Genomic DNA, 24409 nt, shown 5'->3' with positions numbered 1-24409 from the left:
TAAACCTCAGGCGATAAAATAGAGAAGATGGGTAAGTACAAGATGACTGTACTAAAACACGAAGAAACAAACACATGTAGTCAGTGCGTGATCCTTTAAAGCTGGTATGATGATGATGCCATTTGCAGAGAACAACGACGTTCACAAATCAACTCATCGCAAATTACATGCTTACCAGGTCTATTAACGTAATGACCTTGGGAGTTGACGCAGAGTCTCCCTTAACCTAACAAGCATGCTAAATATCATCAATTAGGTTGGCAATTAAAATTATAATTTATCTAACGCATTTCCCTCACCCAATTCCTGCCTCTTTCTACGGCTCAAGAAGCTGTTGGGTGATCAATAGCAGCTCTTAGGCTACGACACTCGCTTGTGCTCTCTCTCTCTCCCTTTCCTCTCTCTTTTAAGCATTTCTATTATGGATAATTTATTAAACCTTAAATTTCTTTCCAATTTGTAAGTTTCAGCAAAATTTAGTCAGGTTTCAACACAGAGTGTCATGGGATAATTAGGACAGTTAGCAGTAATTTATCATTTCTCAGCTGGGTTTTCAAGCTTCTGCTGACTGTCTGCAAAAGTCTGTCAGCCTGTTCTACACAGATCACTATGAAATCTCACTTACCTTTGTGCAAATCACTTTTCCATTTCACTGAAGTGAGTTGGAAGAGAGTCAGCCCATTCCTGAAAATCCAGCCACCAGTGTGTGCGTGTGTGTGCGTGTGTATGTGTCACTGGAGTGTGTCTGAGGCCGGAGCTTCCAGTGAACTCCTATAATGGCTAATGGGTGTTACAATGCCAGGGCAGCTTTTTCCACCTGCTATGTGCTAGAACTATAAACCAGGCAGCCCAACTTCAGGTTAGATCTTCAGAAAATATGTGTGGGACCCTACAGAGAGGCTGACAGCACCTTTTACAGAGCACATATCGCCTCACGTGTAGTCCGCCAAAGATGGGAAGCCTGGAGAAGGCAGAGACAATACTTCCAAGATGCTTCCGTGGAGAAGAAGGATTTTTATTAAGCTGGGGCTGAAAAGGGAGGACCTTGTGTTCTTTTGAGAGACTCATTTACTAGATGGTGAAAAATGAATGCTCTGGGTAATTTCATTTCAAATTGATTTATTTCTAAACGGGAGAAAATTGACACTTGGTGAAGAAAGTAAAAAGCAAGTCTCCAGGAAGAACCAGCTAGTCTCAGGTATAACCTAATTATTTGAACAAAGGAAATAAGAACAGAAGGCAGGGTGCAAGGTCACCCAGGAAAGTCATTCCTTGCGATGAATACCTTCTTTTTCCCCTCCCGACAGACTCCCAGAAAAGTGTAAACTGACCCCTATCTCCAGTTTATTTCTGACACCTAAAACCTAATCAGAGTTCACTTTAAAGAAAATCTAATAGTTATTCTCAATTAGATTGCACAGCAAATTAAATCATAAATTTCTCTCTCCTAGCCCTGGTTTGTCACATTTCTAAAATACAACTTTCTACCCTCTGGCACTTTATTTAAATCTCTGAGGCCAGGCTCAGAAGCAAGTTATGGATTTGATAATTTGCTAATGTGGCCACAGTCATTGTTCTGAGCCATATTTATGATTTTATTGGATCTTAGAACAATCAATAATAATCCATCGACGTCCCTGACTCTGGGGTTTTCTCACAGTCCACAAATGGGGCAGTGGATTCATTTTTAATGTACTCACTTAGCACTCCTTCCCTGAGAGAGAGTCCTGCATATATTAATAAAGGCCAAGGAATGAATGGCTTCGGTGCACATACCTTACCCTGAAGAATTAGCTGCAGGAGAAGATTTAACACAGAAAGAAGGGGAAGAATAGGCTAACAGGGCCCATTTTGTACAGCACCAGTCATTAAAGTTAATGGAATTACCCCGTGGTCATGCACTAAAGGGAGCCTTTGGGAAGTTAAGCTCTTCTAGGGCCATTGATTCGCAGACTTTCACTCCACAATCCCCTTTGGCATCTGATGAGTATTGCAGATACGCAGAAACACTTTAGAAATTGTTGACTCAAACTGCCAGTTAAGCATACTAAGGAGTAACAATAACTGAATATTTTAGAGGAGATGGTCAAATGGAGGATGGTTTTCATGGACAGTAGCAGAAAGTTCAGGTCTTCCTGGACGAGACAAGATGGGGACTTTATTTAATCATGTAACCAAAAAGTCTAGATGTCGTACAGGATTCAGGGCTGGTTAATTCAGAACCCCCGCTCATGTGAGCAAGGATCCAGCTTCTTTCCATCTGTGCCATTCGGGCCTCAGCATCTGGTTCATTCTAAAGCAGCCTGGAATCCTGGGAATACTAAGATGGTGGCCAGCATAATAAATGCTTCTTATTTACAAGCATCCCTTTCCACAAATCCTCCAGGATCTGGAAACAGCCATTTCTGAAGCCGAGGGAATTCTACTCTCTAAGTGACTTAGGTCAGGCTAATCAAAGTCATCGCTGTGGCAAAGAGTTGGCTGAAGCCAGGGATAGGCAGCCCCGTGGGCCAAAACTTGCTCACTGTGCTTTTGCAAATACGGTTTGATTGCAACATAGGCACACCCATTTTTACAAATCCAGTTACATACTTTGAATAGCTGCCTTTGTGCCATAAAGGTAATCGTATAATTGTGACAGAGATCATCAAACCCTCAGAGCCTAAAATGTTTACCATTTGGGCTTCTATGGAAAAACGTGCCATCCTCTGGATTAGCTACATGAGGTGAGCACCTGGAGCTCGAGATGGATTCGCATACATCCTGTCTCCTTGGCTGCTAAATAGCACAGTATGGAGAGTATTCTGGAGAGACAAGCAGTGCCCAGAAGAGATATGACACCAAACTATTCAACTTCCTAGAAACTTGAAAGCCAGATCACTTTAAAGGATCCACCATACTGAGTACATGTGAAATACCCTCTGTCCATAGAATACAACCCAAAGAATAGGTACATTAAAAATAGAAGTACGACTCCTTACAGTGGTGGTGTACTTACGCTGGTAGGACAATCCTTCCGCTCATCTCTTCAAACGTATCTTCCATCATCACCTCTCTCTCCACCCTGAAGCCCTGCCCACCCAGGCTCCAGCAATCTCCTTGACTTTGCCAAGCTCATCTCTGCTGCTGTGTCCTTGGTCCAGAAGTTTTTTCCTCCCCAGATCTTTCCTTGGCTGGACTCTGCTCATTCCTCAGGTCTCAATTTATGGGTCACTTCTGCAGTGGGCCTGTTCTGACCTCCCTACCTGAAGCAGCCCATTCCCCCATTCCCCATTCCCCTCCCTCTCCCTATGTTCTCCTCTTTCACAGCACCATTTACAGCCTTTCTAACACTCCTCAAAATCTGCAGTTATCTTACTTGTTCATTTTCATGTAGAGAAAGACAATAAGGTGAGAGTTATTCCTTGGCCTTCTTTCCTCTCACTGTATTCCAGTTCCCTGAAGTATTGAAACACAGTAGGTACCAAATCAACACAGGTAGAAGGAATTTTTTAATACGAACTATACAACTTCTGGGCTTCCCTGGTGGCTCAGTGGTAAAAAATCCTCCTGCAATGCAGGAGATATGGGTTCAATCCCTGGGCTAGGAAGTTCCCCTGGAAAGGAAATGGCAGCCCACTCCAGTATTCTGGCCTGGAGAATCCCATGGAGAGAGGAGCCTGGGGGATTACAGTCCATGGGGTTGCAAAGAGTCAGATGGGACTTAGTGAGTAAACAACAACAATATACAACTTCTACAGCCTTCTTAGTCTTCCTCTCTTATAGCCCTTACTTTACCTGTCCTTTACCCGTCCTTAAAGATAGACAAGGACTATGCCTCATTCTTCTTATTCTCCCAGGACCTGTACCAATATGTGGAACACAATGGACAAAAGTAGGCAATGGACAAATAAAGAATGAATCCTAGATATTGGGTTGGCCAGAAAGTTCATTCAGGTTTTTCTGTAAGATGTTATGGACAAACCCCGAATGAACATTTTGGGCAACCCAATATAAAAGCACGAGCAGGCAGGATGTTCATTTCCTGGGAGGCCGTAACAGGAGACTGTTGGCAGTGAGGGAATCCTCACCCTCAATCACAGAGCAGAGCAGTTCCAGGCTGGAAGCAGCTACTGTAAAGCACACTGGGTTCCCAGGAGTAGAGAAAGACATTGGACCGATTTAAAGTCTACAGAAGGGGGTCATTTACGGGAAGGCAGAGATACATGACTCTCAAGGCCACATGCCTGTCTGGGGTTCTCTGAGCATCCCTGCTCTGAAGTTCTTCCTCAAGAATGAGTTTCATCCCTGGTCATGTGACAGAAGAGCTGAGCTTGGAATCACATTTATTCCTTCTAAGATTCAACAGTGTCCTCAAAATTACCCTGCTGGAACTTGATTACATCTGGGAGTTCATACCATTTATAACCAACAGAAGAATTGAAACACCAATAAAAGGTCCTGTTGGGTCGATTTTCAGGGCACCCACCTCTAAAGTATGATTAGAAAAAATTTTTTTCAGGGACCAAACGCTGACACACAGACCCTGGGGCGGGGGGCAGAGATGTGAATATGAACAGTAGATAAATGGATTTCACCACACAGTAAAAGAATATGTGGTGTTCACTCTATGTTGGTTATTCTTCTAAACAACTTTAGGCAAGGTCAACGTCCTAAACAACTTCATGTTTATTTTTCATGTAACAGCAGGAACAAGAAAAGCGTATTCAAAACTACAGGGGAAAGAAACGTGGGTTTTCATTATAAGAGCTGAATACAATTATCTTTATGTTGAATGAGCCCAAAAGGATTGCAAACCATCATTTTCATCCTTTCCCTCTGTGGTGCGGGATTAATCTGATTCAGAAGGCTTCTAGCAATTTATGTCTCTCTTTCCCTCATCCTAGTGGATGAGCAGCTCTTCCAGCAAGAGGATTTTCTATGAGACTGAAGGTGTAGGATTGATGTTTCATGACACATCAGGTTAAAATTTCAAAACTATCCTTTCTCAGCACTAACATACTTCATGAATACATTGGAGGAGAATTTCTCACTGTGTTTGGCCCCACAGCCATTACACATTCTCACCAACCCCCTGTTTTTCACTCAGATGTCATTAGAAAGGTCATTATTTGAATTCTTCCATGTATGCGCTTCTGCACCTTGCCATGTCTATTATTCATTATCCTGCCTTCCCTCTAACCCAGGCTTGGTCATCAAACCCTTAAGCCTTCCAGCTGCTTTTTAAGCCCCGAGAATTACTTTAGTAATGGCTTCAGCATAAAGGACAAACAGAATAATTCAGGATGAATTTGGGAATAAGAATCAAATCTAGGTCATCTAGATCAAGAATCAAAACATATTAATATTAAACAAATAAAACAGCAGTTCATAAATCTGGGTAACCGCCAGAGTCAATTGCAAGTATACGTCACATAGACTGAGAATCAAAACATATTTAGGTACACAAATAAAATGGCAGTTCATAAATCTGTGTAACCATCATAATCAATTGGGGTCTTTTCAAAACACATTTTTAGGGGCCCCATCATCAGAGCCCACTCATTGGAAAAGATGCTGGTGCTGGAAAGATTGAGGACAGGAGGAGAAGGAGGTGACAGAGGATGAGATGGTTAGATGGCCTCATCAACTCAATGGACATGAGTCTGAGCAAACTCTGGGAAATGGTAAAGGACAGGGAAGCCTGGTGTGCTGTGTTCCATGGGGTTGCAAAGAGTCAGAGATGACTGAACGACTGACGACAAATTCAGAGGTTTGAACATAGGAAGGCTGAGCACTAGTTATGTGCTTAAGATAAAGACGGAAGAAAGAATGGATGAGCAGAATCATGTCCCAGTGGAAAATTCTTCTGATGGGATGCCTGTGAAATAAAAATTATAGAGATGGTTTCCTATATTTCTTCATAAAATATAAATAATATAATGGAAACCAAGGACCATATTAGGTAGGCAGTGAAAGCTCCCAAAGGTTGGTTGTCCAGGGTGCTCCTTCCGCCTGGCCCTGAACTCCAAGGGCATCTCAACACAGTGCTGCCTGTTTTGCTAGGCAATATATAGACCCACACATTTCACATTCGAACAGACGTCTCCTTTTATGTTTTATTATTTTTACTGAGTACTGAAACAAATGTTTTCAGTTTTGTCTGGATCTGTGTGAGCTGAAATGTCCAGTTTCCTTTATTTTTAATTAATTAATTTATTTTTGGAAATGTCCAGTTTCAACCAAAGCATCCATATTTTAGGGACTTTCATTCCCTGTTCTGTATTTAAGGTGTGTCAATAACCTCACATATGCAGATGACACCACCCTTATGGCAGAAAGCGAAGAGGAACTAAAAAGCCTCTTGATGAAAGTGAAAGAGGAGAGTGAAAAAGTTGGCTTAAAGCTCAACATTCAGAAAACGAAGATCATGGCATCTGGTCCCATCACTTCATGGGAAATAGATGGGGAAACAGTGTCAGACTTTATTTTTGGGCTCCAAAATCACTGCAGATGGTGACTGCAGCCATGAAATTAAAAGACGCTTACTCCTTGGAAGGAAAGTTATGACCAACCTAGATAGCATATTCAAAAGCAGAGACATTACTTTGCCAACAAAGGTCCATCTAGTCAAGGCTATGGTTTTTCCAGTGGTCATGAATGGGTGTGAGAAGTGGACTGTGAAGAAAGCTAAGAGCCGAAGAATTGATGCTTTTGAACTGTGGTGTTGGAGAAGACTCTTGAGAGTCCCTTGGACTGCCAGGAGACCCAACCAGTCCATTCTGAAGGAGACCAGCCCTGGGATTTCTTTGGAAGGAATGATACTAAAGCTGAAACGTCAGTACTTTGGCCACCTCATGCGAAGAGTTGACTCATTGGAAAAGACTCTGATGCTGGGAGGGATCAGAGGCAGGAGGAAAAAGGGACGACAGAGGATGAGATGGCTGGATGGCATCACCGAATCGATGGAGGTGAGTCTGAGTGAACTCTGGGAGTTGGTGATGGACGGGGAGGCCTGGTGTGCTGCGATTCATGGGGTCGTAAAGAGTCCGACACAACTGAGCGACTGAACTGAACTGAATGTGGCCTGTAACAAATTAATCATCTGAGAAGACTGAACTGACCACTCTTATTTAGTCAAAACTATTCAATCCTTGTCACAGGATTCATCAGAACAAGTTTAACTGCTTATCTTTTTTTTTTTTTTAACAAAATAAACATTTCACCCAAGCCAGTTATTTAGATGTCACAGGTTTAAAACTTTAAAATGAAGCGGTTACATGGAGTTAGAGAATTTTGTCCTAGACCTGAAACATATACAGCAAAATAGTGAGAGAATAGTATCTTCAGTGATTACTAGTACTTAGCACCTAGTATTTCACAGCAAAATGACAGAGAATAAGTGCCCCAACTGCATCAACAGAGGGAAGAAGGTGAGTCTGAATAATAATGCCTTACATTTACGTAGCACTTTAAGGTCTATAAAGCACTTTGCCTTTCACAGTATATTTGATTTGACAGTGAGTAAAATAAACCCCCAAACTCTGAGCATCAGGTGGAAAAATAGTCCACCGAAACCTGTAAAACACTGACATTAAGAAAGCATCAAAATATTTGCCACATTTTTGTGTCACAGATCCCCCAATAAATTTAACAGCCAATACCCACTTTGCTATATGTCAGGACCTCCAATTACTAAAGGAATTTGTTTGGTAGCACTAATGAAAAATTAAACATCTAAAACATATAATTCTGCTGTAAATTGACATCCAGCAATAAAGTAGCATTTAGGTTAGTTAACCTTCACCTGTATATAAAATTACAGAGAGAGTCCCCTGGGTAGTTATAGATGGAAGTCACATTATTCTAAGCAGAGAAAAATAATGCAGATGAATCTGTGTTGAGGGAGACAAAATATTTACAAAACATCTCCTTAGGTACCTTTGGCTATGCTTATAGAGTGCAAAGCAGTCCATTCTAAAGGAAATCAACCCTGAAAATTCACTGGAAGGACTGATGCTGAAGCTGAAGCTCCAATAATCTGGCTACCTGATGCGAAGAACCAACTCATGTGAAAAGACCCTGATGCTGGGAAAGATTGAGGGCAAGAGGATAAGGGGGCAACAGAAGATGAACTGGTTGGATGACATCATCAACTCAATGGACATGAGTTTGAGCAAACTCTGGGAGACAGTGAAGGACAGGGAAGCCTGGCATGCTGCAGTCCATGGGGTCACAAAGAGCGGGACACAACTGAGCAACAGAACAACAGCAACTGAGTGCGAGGTGTTCTGAGGATCAGCTCAGATGATATAATGGAAAATCAGGCTTTCAGACAAGCCTGGGTTTGAATCCCAACTCTCCTATCTGTAACTTGTGTTGTTGTTCTTATTGTTGTTGTTAAGTGACTGCCTCCATAAACCTTAGTCTAAGTATAAACTATCAATGCCCTATTTTTAGACTCATGAGGATTAACTGAAAATTATAAACTAATAGCAAATATTTATTGAGACATTCCTGTGTGTCAAGTGCTATGTCAAAGACATTTACATGTATTGTAATCTGTTTGATCTTCACAACACCCCTATGAGGCAGGATACTATTAAGACCCCCATTTTAAAACCTTATAAATAGATGAGGCTAAAAAAGGTTGACTTTTGCAAGAGTCATAGAAATGATAGGTGATAGCTCTGGGAAGGAAACCAGGCCATCTGGCTCCAGAGTCCTCCCTCTTCAACAGGAGTGTAGTCCTGATGACATTTCCCTTCCACCCTCACTCCATCTGCAGCATTCCCCTCCAATCCACCTAAGCTGCCCTTGAGTTTAAGAGAACAGGGGAAAAATTAACAAATAGAAATGGAAGAAGACCGGGGAGTTTGGTTACTTTTCCTTTCAGTGCTTTGACCCAAATGGCATCATGCGATTCAAGATTAACTAAGTAGAAATGGAAAAACTCAGTGATTTGATGCTCACTTAGAAGAGGGTTTAAGGGTTTAGAAGAAGAAAGAAAGGGTTTAAAAGAAAAAAGAAAGAAGAAAGAAACTTTCCCACAGGGAAAGACAGGCTCATTTCCCTTCTCCTGCCTAGAAAGCCAGGGATGAGGGCTTTTGCCTCCAAATCACCAGGCAGGGAAGGAAAGTCAAGGGGGAGGATGAGATTGGAGGTGTCCACTCCCACCTGTACACCCAACCCATCCCCTGAACACCAAACTGAATTTCGATTTACAAAACTCAGGCAAACTGGGTTCATTTTCAGAGCAGAGATGCAAGTTGTAAGGCAACTGCAGAAGATAAAAGTGATTGCATCCTGAAGGTACTAATTCTTCAGCAGTAGACATAGGCATTAGATATAAACATAGGCAAAGTGATTTTTCTCATGGCTTTAATCAAATGATAAAAGTTCTCTGGCAAATTATAGTTCTCATGAAATTTCTTTCCAGATGAAAATAATAAATACCAGTCAAGTAAGAATCATTTTGATTAAGATGTTGGTTTCTCCTTTCTCTGCACACCAAATATGAAGAATTCTTCTGGATTGGAAAGCAAGCTGCTGTGTGGACATCCCACCACATCCCATCACTTCTTTGCTAAGTGGCTCTGCACTGGAGAGATCTGTATTTGAACATCACTGACCGTGTCTCTTAAAATGCAGTGCCCTGGGTCTCACATCAGACCCACTGAGCCAGCAGAGGGGGCAGACAGGTTTCTGTTCTATTGAAGCCACTTAAAGCCGTGGTGAAGTACACTGTTGGTTCAGGAGCACAGCTTACTCATTACCACCAAGGGAGACAGCAGAAGTTGAAAATGATCGGGGCTGAGATTTCATACGGCAGATGTCTGAATGTTCAAGTGGTCAATTTTGTAAGTTCAAACTAGATATTCAAACTATGCAAGTGATATGATCAGAACAAAGTGGTTTTTTTTTCCCCCAAGAATCTAAGCTAAAAGGCAGTAATTAATAGTGAGAGAATTCACTGTATGAATAAATGAGCTAGACAGGGCTGCAAATAACCTGTATACTGCAAACAGTCTCATAAAGCGACACCTTAGCCTGTCTTAAGGACAAGAAAACTGAGAGTAAGATTAAAATGAACAAAAACATGGACTTCCCTGGTGGTCCAAGGGTTAAGAATACGCCTGCTATTGCAGGGGATAATCACACATGTCTTGGCGTAACTAAGCCTGTGTGCCCCAACTACTGAGCCTGCACTCTAGAGCCCTAGAGAGGCAGCTGCTGAGTCCACATGCCTGAGGGCCTGCGCTCTGCCACAACAGAAGCCACCACAGTGAGAAGCCTGCACACCACAACTAGAGAAGAGACACCCGCACCCAGGGATGGGGGAGCCTGGTGGGCTGCCATCTATGGGGTCGCTAGGAGTCGGACACGACTGAGGGACTTCACTTTCACTGTTCACTTTCATGCATTGGAGAAGGAAATGGCAACCCACTCCAGTGTTCTTGCCTGGAGAATCCCAGGGACGGGGGAGCCTGGTGGGCTGCCGTCTATGGGGTCACACAGAGTCAGACACGACTGAAGTGACTTAGCAGCAGCAGCAGCATGTCACTAGAGAAAGCCCACACAAAGCAATGAGGACCCAGCACAGCCAAAAATTAATTAAGTAAGTAATTAAAAAAAGAGAAAGAAACATGCATAAGGCCCTTGGAATAAGATGTGGTGGGCTGGGCATTTCTATTCCCATCTTCATATTGGTTACTTCTCATCATCACTCAACATATTTGCTAGGGTTTTCCCCCATTTGAAATATTAGGAAATAAATGTTCATAGAGGTTAAGAGGCTGGCCCAAACTCATAAAGCTAAAACTTCTATAGAGCCTCTTACTGATGTCAAAGTGTATTAGCTCCTGGACTTTACTTAGAGCTAAAATGTCCTCTAAGTTCATGAATTGCAAAGATTAGCAAATCTTGTGGAAGGGACCTAAGAAACTCTTCAGTGAATGGAGAGCTTGTTTATTGCTATTTTAATTTGTAAATCACATTTATTTGAAGAATTTCTCTCTTTGTTCTTCCAGAAGCTATCCAAAAAAGGAATCACTAATGTATCAATAGTTAATAAGGGACACTTCCCACAGCGTTAGCACTATAAAATTAAATATCTAAGTAGAGGATTCAAGCACCATAAACACAGAAGAGTGTAAGCAAGCATATTTCATAAATAGCTCTTATAAAATTCTAAATTACCTGCCTGCCATAAATCTCTCTCTTTAATACACCTAAAGCACTCTCCCACCTAAAGATGCACATAGTCACTGCTGTAAAAGCTCACATTAAACTTACTCAGTAGCATCTCTTTTAAAGGACAGAACATTGCCTTAATGATGTGGCTAGTCGAAATTACATTTTCGAGTATGATTTGGGAATTGGATTAGTGGAAATTCTGGTCTTTGTCAGTGATGGCAGAATAAGGGAGACTCTTGACAGAAACTCCAGAAAACCCACACCTCCACATTGCACAACACATCATCTGCTTCTACAAGTTAGGAGGATAGATTCATTCTATCATTAGCATCTCCACCCTCCTCCCCATACCACCCAAGAGAGCCACAGTAAACAATGGCAAAACGCAGGTTCTCATGAAGCTTACATTCTCCAGGGACTAAAGAAACAATATGGTACAGGAAAAAAAAAAAAGTAACATACCAACAAATAAAAGACAGTTGAAGAAGACCCTGAAGGAAATCAAATAAGGCCTGGACAAAGAACGCTGTCTGCCATTAAGCCATCAGCTATTGCACCAGCTCCTACAGTGTACCCTGAGGGGAATTCAGGAAGGAGAAAAAGTGGATATTGGCCCTAGATAGTAAAGATGTATACCAAAGGGATGATTTCAACAAGCCAGACTCTTGCACCTTCCCATACATCGAAGAAGCAGCAAAATCATTACCCTGAGATGAAGGGTTTTTTTTGGTGTGATTATCAGTAATCTTTTGATGTTCTACTACATTTTTTTCCAGGAAAACTCCTATATATCCTGGCTTCTTTTTTATCTCTTTGGAACAGTTCATCTGAGCTATCTGAGAGGCTATCTTCCCAGGCTATAGTCCTCAGTAGGGTCTCAGAATAAAACATAATCCACAACTGTTAGGTTATGGGGTTTTGTTTTTAGTTGGCAAAGGCAAACAGGATAGGGAGTGTGGGGCTTAGGAGGGCTACTTCAGATGGGAGGGGGTGTCTGGGAGGGCTAATGATAAAGCAATATCTGGTTGTATATGTACATGAGGAGGTGCTGTGCACTTAGTTGCTCAGTTGTATCTGACTCTGTGATCCCGTGGACCAGCTCCTCTCTCCATGGAATTTCCCATGCAAAAATATTGGGGCAGGTTGCCATTTCATACTCCAGGGGAACTTTCCAACCCAGGGATTGAACCCTCATCTCTGTGACTCCTATATCAGCAGATGGATTCTTTACCACTAGCACCGTATGGGAAGCCCCTGGTACGTGGTGATACGTATCAATAGATGCATATGGTGGTGCATGGTTGAGGCCAGGAAAAAGGGATCATTTCTTAAGCCTGTACGATATTCAAATTGCTTCACCAATCACCTGGTGGATAACGGTGCCCTCTTATTTTAAACTCAAATGGGAGAGTGAATAATCAGCTGAGAAGAGGTCACTTTTTTAGTTTGATATTTTCCTTTCCTGTCACAAATGCCTCTCTGAGTAAGCTAGTCCACCTTGTTCTTTGCAAAGAAGAATTTAAAGCCCACAAAACAAAAAATCCTAAAGGGGCACCATGTTCAAGAGGCTCACTCAGTGGTGCACCTCCGCTAACAACAATGGTTGCTTCAGAGGAAGAGACCATTACTGGGCTTATTGCTATTACCACGCAGTGTGAGACAAAAATGCTTTATACCCCAGGCATTAGGTGGCAATATCAAGAGACAAAAGCCAAGATGAACAAAACAGTCACTGTGGTTTCCATGGCAGGTTGTCAAATACTGCCTGCCTCATAATATTCGACTGTGTGAATTTCAAAATCTAAAACGCTCAGTCATATTTTGTTTTCAAAACCCAATAGCTAGGGGCTTCCCTGGTGGTCGGGTGATTAAGGATCCACCATGCAATGCAGGGGAAACGGGTTCAGTTCCTGGTCTGGGAAGATCCCACATGCCACAGAGCAACTAAGCCCGAGCAGCACAACTACTGAGCCTGTGTCTCGAGCCCAAGAACTGCAACAAGAGAAGCTACCGCAGTAAGAAGTCCTGCCACAACTGGAGAGTAGCCCCTGCCCACTGCAACTAGAGAAATGCCTGCACAGCAACGAAGACTCAGTGCAGCCAAAAGTAATAGTAAATAAATAACTGAAAAACCAAAACCCAATAGCTAAATATTGATGGTGCAGTTTTGCTCTCTGGCAGGGCTGACTTCTGGCTTCCTTGGGTCAAGGTGATGGGGCCACCACTGCATACTATTTTATCACCGTGGAACAGCAACACTAGTAAATATCTACAGTCTAAGAAGACTCATAGGATGCGCAGGTTAACAGCGAAGATGCAAAAGCCCTAATCACAAAGATTCTAAATCAGTAGATTTAGAATAAAAGCGGAATCAACCTTTCTATTAAAGTAACATGAAAAGTAATTCTTAGGTAGGTAGCATACGACTGAAGCGACTTAGCAGCAGCAGTATAAGAATCATACTTAGAAAAAATAGATTAGACAACTTTTGATACATAGGCTTGTTCTGAAAGGACAGTTTTCAAAACTTTGTCATCCACTGAGATTACAGTTGTATGTATGTGCATGCTCAGGCAATTTAGTCACATCCAACTCTTTGTGACACTATGGACTGGAGCCTACCAGGCTCCTCTGTCCCTGGGACTCTCCAGGCGAGAATACTGGAGTGGGTTGCTATGCCCTCCTTCAGGGGATCTTCCCCACGCAGGGATCGAACCCATGTCTCCTATATTGCAGGTAGATTCTTTACTGCTGAGCCACTGGGGAAGCCCATTTGTATGTACAGCTGACTCTTAAAACCTGGGGGCTAACAGTTCCAAACCTCCCTCGAGGTGGAAAATCCATGTACAATTTATAGTCAGCCCAGATACATGCACTTCTGCATCCGCAGATTCCACCAACCACTGATCTGTATTGCTATAGTATTTACTACTGAAAAAATGCCCCTATAAGTGAACCCTCACCATTCAAACTTCTGTTATTCAAGGGTCAAAGGCATGTAGATGGTTTCTTTTAGCCATTTAACATTACACAAAGGGTTTGAGATGGCCCAGCTAATTCATATGGGAGAAATCCTGTGATCACATAGGAAACAACTGAAAGATGTCCAAAAGAATATAATCTACCAAAAACTGTAAAGAAAAATAAAAAAATTTCCAGAAACTGTAATCTAAAAACAAACAAACAGCTTAAGCTAAAATACAATGGTAATAATGATAAGAACCACATTCAACAATTTATATCTGAGTGCTATACTCCAAGAATTACTCCATCATCACCACCAAAGCTAACAAAATCATTAGACATTTTAGCCAGATCATTGGGACATGAAAAAGTTGTCACTACTAGAGTCAGAGTCTATAGCCATGGAAGTCAGCCATACTAGATTCGATGCTTGTTGGGTTTTTTTTGCCTTTTTTTTTTAAGTTTTATTGTCATTTTAAATTGAGATATAATTCAAATAACATAAAAGTTACCATTTTCAAATGCACAGTTCAGTAGATTTTGAAAATATCCATAATGTTGCACAGCTCTCACCACTAATTCCACCACTAATCATCCCCAAAAGAAACCCTTACTCAGTACTCATTTCCCATTCCCTTCTTCCTACAGCCCTTGGTAACCACTAATCTACTTTTTGTCTCTATTCAGTGCCTGCTGCTCTAGGAAATATTTTAATGTTCCATTCAGAATCCTGAAATACCATTTTGAGATCGTATAACCTATATACTCATATACATTTCAGCTGTGTATCCTTTGTACACTCTATCAACCTGTGCCCGCCTCTTGACAAGATCTGAATTTCTCCCCTGTTACTCCTATGCCTTTGCAGCGTTACTGTGCATGGCTGAAGGAATTTCATTAAATAGATACTGCACGGAGTAAGCATCTAACTCATCTGCTAGTTTGAGGATTTATATTTGAATATTGATTTTTTTAAAAAGTCTAGCAACTGGGTCTCTGTATTTCAAAAAACAATTTCAAAATGAAGCTGCTCCTATTAGACTGTTGTGGGGTTTTTTGTTTTTTATCATTTGCATATTTGGAAGCCAGGCACAGAGGCTGAGAAAAGCTGAGAATTCCATCTTTATCACACTGTGTGTCTGGAGTAAGCCTAAGCTCTTTTTTATCATAAGGAATTACATTTGCTCCTTAAAGAACTTCCCAGAGATGCTGTGTTAAAAGCCCCGTGGTAGCTGTGTTAAGCATTACAGCCACATGCAGATGAGCATCAAAGGCACATTAAGTTTATTTGGCATCTCTTGGAACCAAGCATTACCTTACTTGCTCACAGCCAGTCTCAAAGCCATAAAACCTTATTTCACAAAAATGTAACATTAACACCCCAGTTAGACTTGCTTCTGATTTCTAACATGGAGGTGGGGAAAAAAAAGAACTTTTCTATGATTTTGGCTTAGGAACTAACTGCATAGGAATTTGCATTTGTATGAAGGAGACTGAAACTCAGCTTCAGAATCATCCAGGATTCCATTCTCTTATTTTATTTTATTAAGAAAGCAGAGACTCTCCTAATAAATCCTCTTTCCCTCTTCTGGCACACTTAAAACCCATTTCTGAGCTCCACTGACTACAACACGCTGACCTTTGGTATTAAGTACAAAGGGAGGAAAAGAGTAGGTGTGTGGGTGGAGAGAAAGAGAACAGAGAGGAACACAGGTCGAGGAGTGAGGGGACAACCCAAATGTGGGGCCGCTACACGAGCAAGCCCTCTGCTCAACATTAGCAGAGCAACAATAGATGGCACAGAGAACTAGAAGGCTGGCAGAGGCGCCCGGGCCTCACAGGGGACACAGCAATCCAAGCCCGATATCTGTGCTGCTTCCTAGACACCACCTCCCATGAGCTCCCTGGACTCTGGCTTGCATTTCAGAACTCCATGATTTAGTTTCTGTTTGAGCACTTGGACAATAATAATTTTACTACAAAAGGTAAATGTCTTGTAAACTAATGGGAAACATATTGCTTGGCAAAGTTTATAATGTCAGGATTTATGGCTCTAACGCCGAGGGTCTCTCTGACCTCGAAGATAACATAGTGAAACTGTAATGTGCTCTAAATGACTCAGTGTGATTTTTTATTAGTTCTCGTAATCACCCCCTATTAATTTGTATGCACATAATAAGCACTCACCTTCACAGTCTGTCCGGCTTCGGGGCCATCCTAGAAATAGGAAAACAAAACAAAAAAAAAGGAGGTGAGAACAGATAGATGGTATCTCCTGCTTATTCAGAAATACCGCCTATTAATAATTTAGATCCAATTTCATTGTGTGTTAATTTATAGTTTCCTCATGGGGACCATGAGCTTCAAATGTGTGGAACCTGACAGTTCTCCATTTCTGTCTGAGAGTGAGAAGTGATGTATACAAATGATTCAAATTGTCCAGTGAGCCAACCCCCTTCCTACTTTTCATGCTCTTTGCTTTTGGCTATGGTTTTAACTGCATTAAAGGAAGACTGGAAATGTTTGGGGAGGTGAAGTATCATACCTTTTGGTTATCTTTAAACCAGATGTAGTTTAATTAATGTCTGATGACTTTGAGTCTCAATTTAGGAAATCTGCTATAAACATAATCCATTGAGCAAGAATATGGGCTCTCACCTGGCAACAGCAGGGAGAGTGGGCCCTTCCTGGCTGTTCTGACCTTGAGAGAAAAGGTGGAAGTGTTTTTCTAGCTGGACTCTTTCCCTAGTCTGGGTTCTCCCCTGGGATTTCTAAAGCTATTTTGACAAAACTATTTGTTGAAATAGTTGAAAATAAGCAAACAAATCCAAAAAGCAAAAGTAAGTGTTCATCTGGTTTGGAATAGCAGAGCAAGCACTGTTTTTAAAATCAGAAATTTCAAAATTAAACTAGAACTCTGCAAATTTAGGAAAGTCTTTCGACTCCTAGGACCCAGATTACTTGGGGAGAGAATGTGCGCCTGCTGTAGCCGAGATGGGGCACCCCTGTCTCATCAGTGGCTTTCAGACCTGTTGGTTCTCAGTCCATTCGTGGGTCCTAAAGTCACCCTGATGGGTTGTGATCTGCACTGCTGACAAACTACAGGCAAAAGAAATCACGTAAGAGGAGAAAAACAGAACTACTGTGTTGGCCAAAAAGCTTGTTTGGACTTTTTCTTTTTTATGACATATTACAGAAAACCCTGAACGGACTTTTTTGGCCAACCCAGTGTCAGGCTGCATGGCGTGCTCAGTTGCTCCGTCATGTCCGACTCTGCGACCCTGTGGACTGTAGCCCACCAGCCTCCTCTGTCCATAGAATTCTCCAGGCAAGAATACTGGAGTGGGGTAGCCGTTCCCTTCTCCAGGGCATCTTCCTGACCCAGGAATCGAACCCAAATCTCCTGCATCTCCTGACCTGGCAGGTGGATTCTTTACCACTGAGCCACCTGGGAAGCCAACATTACACGGCACAAAATGGGGAAACATTGTCATGGGAGAGAATTCAATGTGAAAATGTGAAAAGGATGAAGACTAATTTCTGAGCTCTCTGTATACTCACCTGCATGGAAAACGTGAGCGAGGTGCCCTGGAAATGCTTCTCCACCACCGTGCCGACTCTCTGTGCTGCCTGAAACAAGTCAGTCACTTCTTCGGGACTCATGTCTCGGAAGCGCTCCACTGGCCGGAGGGGACACACGAGGACATCTGCAGTGAGGTCTGTTAAGGTACATTCTGCTTGCTTTAGGGAACGTTTTCGCCAAGAAGTTTATACCCATAGCACTGAATCAGGCCCAGGGCCTGAACTCACAAAGGCTAAGGGATGAAAGAACAAATATTTACCAACCACTGAACTCCAAGGACTTCAAACAGAGCTGACAAACACGGCTAATTATACTCTGAAGGAGAAGCTGCGGTGCCCTGAGAAAGTTCTTGTAAGAGAAAAAGACATCAGTGTTCAAAAAGGCTTAAGTGCCGACTGAAGTAATTATGCCACGAGGCACGATCTATTCTGGACTGTTATCTCCTGAACTCTATTCTGAAGCTCAGTCTTCTCAAGCAGCCAAAGGCTCTGGGTTGGAAAAGCAACTGGAATATTTATGTGGTTTTTCTATGAAGAGCATCATGGTTAAGACTTTAACATCAAAATCTCTCTAGAAATATAGCTAATGAAAAGATACTAGCAGTTTTCTTTTTTAAAGGAGTATAGACATTCTGAAAATGTACAGCCAGCTTCATTTATATAACAAGGAAATGTGCCACATGGTTAAGCAATTTAGGTCTGCTTGTGCAATTGAAACCTTCTTAATGTATTCTATTAGTCAGACTAGTCAACATATTTACATTATTGGTCTGAACAAACAAGAGTCTAGAGAAAACGGATACATGTTTGATCATTTGTGGGTAGCAAATAAATATTCAATGTCATACCATCGATAACATTTCACTTCCTTTTTGTATTTGAACTCATCATATATGTATGGTCATACCCATAGAGACATATACACATACATATGTATACACACACAAGCTACACTGAATCTCTTGTTTATTTTTCAGGTACCAGCAGGAGAAAAAAGCTAATGTTCTTTTCTGTGTCTTTCGTTTTTCTTGTTTAAAAAAAAAAAAGCATGCTTCTGCCTTGAGCCAAGGAGCCGAGGGGCATAATAAAACCACAAGTTTGCAATTGCCTGTCTCACCAGAATATCAAGCATTTTAGCTCCCCATACTATTGGTAGGACTCAGGGCCCAGGGGGAAATGCACTGAGCTCAGCTGGGCGGGTTTGATTTCCATAAGACAAGGGGGGAAAAGAAAAAGAGAAAACTGATTACTTTTGCTCATAACCAGGAAATTCATGTCAATGGTAAACTAGGAAAAGGAGTATTTGTTTAATCTCAGTTCATTTTTCAAGTGAGAAGAAGGGAGGCCTTTACCCACAGGGCATCTGATACTTAAAAAGATAATTATCCTTCTTTGCAGGGCTGCTTTATTATCATGGGTCAATGAACCATTTAGAAATGAAGAATTTCCTTTCATTTCCTTTTAGCAGATTGCCAGCCTCCACTCCCACTGAGTTGTTGTTTTTGTTTTTTTTTTTCAGTCGTTGTTAAAAGAGACCTTTCCCAGTCTTCCTCCTCTCTGCTTTAATTTACACCCTCCCTTAGGCTCTGACTTCACCAAACCACAGCAAGTGACAACTTTGCAAGCTTCCAACAACATTCATAATTACTGTGGTTGGCAATGTCTACACACAGCAACGAGGTGGGGAAGGAAATAATATTTTATTTAAACAACTACTGACTGTGAAAATGGGTGGAATGAATCTGGCAATCTTTGTATCTAATGTAACTTTAGTAATATAAATAACATCTAAAGCGTTTTTCATTTTCAATGTCATAAAAATTGCAAAACCTGTTCATTTTGCTTGCCTGATGCTAAAGGTTTAGCTTAACCTAATGTTTAATGACTCCAACTGTTTATGAAACTGAACCAAAATGGCTGAATTGAGGTATTTTATCTTGTGTATACCTAACTGCAGGGTGATATATCATATTCATTTATCATTTTAACTGAATACTAGTAATACAACATGTCACAAAACAGTTAAACAGACTTAACACATTCTTATTTAGGTAAACATTTTTCATCAACCCATTTAGGCAATGTTGTCCTGACGTAATAATCCCAGCAACCCAACCCTTTAATAAAAAGTCATCTTATCTGCATATCACACACACACACACACACACACACTCGCGCGCGCTGCTGCTGCTGCTAAGTCACTTCAGTTGTGTCCGACTCTGTGTGACCCCAGAGACGGCAGCACACACACACACACACACACACACACACACACACACACATATCTTGATGCAAAAAAAAAAAAGTGAAATGGAGCTTACTGTCAAACGTGCTTACTTCGGCTGGTGGTCATACGTATGATCACTTCTTTGTTCTGTTGGGACCCTAAGGATGGCCACACAGGCATCTAAACCTAGAAATGACCCACACAGGTGGGCTCCACATCACTCTATAGGGAGGCAGTGGGGCCTGGCGTTACACACAGTGGGGGTCGGCAGCCCCTGGGTGCAGTGTGAGTCGTTGACCTGGCCAGCAGCAGACTTGCCCAGCAACACACTCCCTGGGGTCATTCCAGGCACTAACTGGGCATCAGAAAGTCAGGATCAATGATCTTTCCTCAGTTCCTCTACAGCCAGAGCGGAGCCTGAGCCTCCCCCACAGCGTGGGCTGCGTCCTGAGTGATGCTTACCCACCTTCCGAGTCTCTCTTTCCTCACCACTCTCTGTATACTATGTTGTTGCTGTTTAGTTGCTAAATCGTGTCTGATTCTTTGAAACTCCATGGACTGTAGTCTGCCAGGCTCCTCTGTCCTTGGGATTCTCCAGGCAAGAATACTGGAGTTGGTTGCCATTTCCGCCTCCAGGGGATCTTCCCCACCTAGAGATCGAACAGCTTCCCCTGTCTTGGCAGGCGCATGCTTTTCCGCTGAGTCACCCGGGAAGCCCATGTATACTAACCATCTGCGATATTTGCTTTCTTTCTGTTCTTCAAACACACTAAGCTCCTTCCTAGATTTGGGGGGGTTTGTTCCGGTTATTTGTTCTGACTGGATCAGTTCCCCCTGATCTTCCCATGGCTGCTTCTAATTCAGATCCTAATCTGAATGCCAGTCTCTCAAAAGAGCATTTAACTGCTAGGGTGTTTATCTGCTACCTGTAATCACTCTCCCATCCCCCTGTTGTAATCTTTCCATAGCCCTCACCACCAGCTGGCACTTTTGTTGCTTCATTACTAAGTATCCAGATGAGAATGGAAACTCCGCACAAGTGAAGCGTGTGTCTTGTTTACTGATAATTTATCACCACCTACAACACCAGAGATACTTAATATGTCTTGCTGGAACGAGAGAATAACTAGCAAACCAGATCTTTGCATCAGACACTTCTGAGTACTAAGATCCTGATCAAATGGTGATGACGTCCAGTTACTTTACGATCATCTACATGAGACTGGGATAGTCTGCAATTGCTGCTGCTGCTGCTAAGTCGTTTCAGTCGTGTCCGACTCTGTGTGACCCCATAGACGGCAGCCCACCAGGCTCCCCCGGCCCTGGGATTCTCCAGGCAAAAACACTGGAGTGGGTTGCCAATTCCTTCTCCAATGCATGAAAGTGAAAAGTGAAAGTGAAGTCACTCAGTCGTGTCCGACTCTTAGTGACCCGATGGACTGCAGCCTACCAGGCTCCTCCGTCCATGGGATTTTCCAGGCAAGAGTACTGGAGTGGGGTGCCATTGCCTTCTCCAATAGTCTGTTTTTAATTCAAAGACGTGTATCCTTCACATCTAGCATGGTTAGAACTAATGTTGGATGAGAGCTAGAGAAATGTCAAATCATTTTTAATGTAAACTAAATTTTCATGTGAGCCCAAAGGGAAATAAAATTATAAAGGTAAAATCCTTTAAAAAAAAAAAAAACAACACTCTTTTATACCTGGAAAATAGTAGTTCCTTCCTAGAATACTCAGGATCTCAGACAAACTTTATCTATTAAAGCCCACACAGCAATAAAGGCCCAGCATGTTCAAAAAATATTTTTTTTAATGAAAAAATAAAATTAACTCACAACTCTCATATTAAAAAGAAGAAAATAGCATGCTACCCTAAGACAGTGGGCACCATGTGCTCCATGTTGTTCCTAGACAAACAACTCAGGGAAAGCAAATTAATCTTGAAGAAGAGCAGACAGCTCTCAAAATTCTGCTGCCACTGTTTATATGCCAATTGGTTTAAGGTAATATCACAGATGCAACATAATTTAATTTGAAGACTCTTAGGCCTTATTAGTGGGCAAATCCCATATTACTCATCGGCTATAAGAGCACCCTTTCTCCTGGGTCCTCTTGGTACATAATTAACACCTCTGAAGAGACTTTTCAGCCAACATGCATGCTAACCCTCCAAGAAGGTAATCTACTCTGTTGAATTTAATATGTTTATCCAGTTCTCATCTTGTCTGAAAGGCTGTGAAAAAGATTATCAAATGGGATCTAGCCTCACCCTATAATCTAAAGTATAGACATTAATTTAGTGGTAACTTTTTTTTTTTTTTTTAAAGAAGAGAAGATGAACAACCATGATTTAGTTTCCGTGGTCAACCAAGGGATTTCTCAAAGCTGAAGAAAGTCAACAAAGGCGTTTAAGTTCAGATGAGATTTACAGTCTACTTCACAAATAGGAGTGAACCAACCAGAGGGTTGGCTGGCAACCCATTCATCCATCCATCCTACGTCTATAGCCTGCTTTCAGTCTGGGGCTTGTGTGAAGATCTAGGATGCCAAGATGAACGCAACAGAGTAACTGGCTTTGAAGGGTTCACTCTCTATTATCCCGAACTGTCATGTAACATTAACAATCTGTTAGGACACAGAGAAAGTGCACTGTTAGTCGCTCAGTTATGTCAGACTCTGTGACCCCATCGACTGCAGCCCGCCAGGCTCCTCTGTGGGATTCTCCAGGCAAAATTACTGGAGTGGGTAGCCATTCCCTCCTCCAGGGGATATTCCTGACTCAGAGATCGAACCTGGGTCTCCTGCACTGCGGGCAGATTCTTTACCATCAGCGCCACCAGGGAAGACCATGATGCGGTGAAGTGAAAGTCGCCCAGTTGTGTCTGATTCTTTGCCACTCAACGGACTACACAGTCCATGGAATTTTCTAGGCCAGAGTACTGGAGTAGCCTTTGCCTTCTCCAGGGGATCTTCCCAACCCAGGGATCGAACCCAGGTCTCCCACATTGCAGGTGGCTTCTTTACCATCTGAGTCACAAGGGAAGCCCCACAATGCAGAGATGAGTGCTATTGATAGAAATCAGCACAGACTCTGTGGGAGCACAGAGGAAGCAGATCGAACTGATTAGGGGTCTTAGATCAACTTTTCAGTATGGTCCTGCATTTCCATCTTCTAAAATCAGAAAGTATTTCTCCAAATTTGGACCAGAATATTTTTTCCTTGAAAATGACCTAGCAATGGATGCACCAAAGTTGCCGGGCATTCTTCCTTTGGCCAAAATCACTGTTTTGCTTATATGTGTACTCTCTCTCTCGTTGAATCCATCTTTCCAACAAATCAGTGGAGTACTATTATAATTCCTATTTTTCAGATGAGGAAATCACAGCTTAGAGAAAATAAGAAATATGTGCAAGAGAGCACACTCCAGATGAGACTAAAAGTAGAATTCAACTCAAGCCCATCTGAGTCCAAAGTCCATGTTATTAAGTATAGCTTTGCGATGTTATACTTTTTATAGGTTTCATGCCTCAGTCTTTGTGAGTCCTCTTATTAAAAGCATGCCCTCCATTGCCAGAGTCCTTCTGTCCATGGAAGAGATTCATGCTTTTCATGAAATACAAATATACTGTGAAAAACTGCCAAGGGCCAGAGAAAACTCAGCTTCAAATGAAGAAAGGAGACTTATAACCCTACAGTGGAAGGGGGCTCAGTGCTGGGCAGAGGAAGCCTTGAGAATGCCCTTGATCTACCAGGGAACTGTGAACAATGGGATCAAGAATAAGAGACCTATCTCATATCAGCGGGAGCAAGCCAGAGGGATGCAGAGCCTGTGTTTTCGCCCTTTTCCAACTTTGAGCTTTAGTTTCTTCAAGGTATCTTGGGCTCCCTTGGGCTGACAGATGTGAGGAAGATTAGATATTGCAGTCAATGTCAATGAGTCAGGCTGTCAGATGAACTGAAAATCCCATTGCTTGTTAGACAGTCTAATTATTGGGAGCCATTGACTTTCTCATAGTATCATCTGTATCACCAAGGACTACCAGAAACTGGATAATGCCTTTTCTTTCCCTCTTCCTCTCCACTCTCACCACCAGTCCAGAAGTGACTGTCTCTGTCCTTTTGGATGAACATGTAGGGAGTTTTTGTCACATTAAAGTGAGATGGCAACATTCCAGGCCCTGTCCTGAACTCTTACTGACACACAGCCAATTCAGAATACTCACAATTCAGGAAAGAAATCAAGTGAAATGCCTAAAGATACTGTGCTAGTTTGTTCACCAATAAAATACAAGAATCCCTCCCATGCTACATGTCCTTTGGCAAAGTGACTTTGCTGCTCCTCTCACCAAGAGTTGGAGTCTATTTCCCTTCCAGTTGAGTTTGGGCTGGTCTTTGGCTTGCTTTGATCAGTGGAAGGTGATGAGAGTATTGCTATGTGACTTCCTGAAGTCAGGCCTTTA

The 24409-nt window shown here is 42.1% G+C and overlaps 1 protein-coding gene across 33 annotated transcripts in view; it reads right to left on the bottom strand.

Annotated features, from left to right (window-relative positions):
* FHIT (fragile histidine triad diadenosine triphosphatase) overlaps positions 1-24409 on the bottom strand; it is a 1561686-nt gene that overhangs the window by 293492 nt on the left and 1243785 nt on the right. For 30 of the 33 annotated variants that reach the window (XM_069560458.1, XM_069560461.1, XM_069560472.1 and 27 more), the window contains 2 exons: positions 17701-17846; positions 16327-16356 (listed from right to left, as the gene is read on the bottom strand). In XM_069560458.1, coding sequence (XP_069416559.1) covers positions 16327-16356; positions 17701-17846 — 176 coding nt within the window. Of the gene's footprint in view, positions 1-16326; positions 16357-17700; positions 17874-24409 lie in introns of all 33 variants that reach the window. The other 3 variants (XM_069560486.1, XM_069560487.1, XM_069560488.1) reach the window with 1 other exon arrangement.

This window comes from Ovis canadensis, chromosome 19 (genome assembly GCF_042477335.2).
Source record: "Ovis canadensis isolate MfBH-ARS-UI-01 breed Bighorn chromosome 19, ARS-UI_OviCan_v2, whole genome shotgun sequence".
NCBI lineage: Eukaryota > Metazoa > Chordata > Mammalia > Artiodactyla > Bovidae > Ovis > Ovis canadensis.
This window is presented reverse-complemented; position numbering and strand designations above follow the sequence as displayed.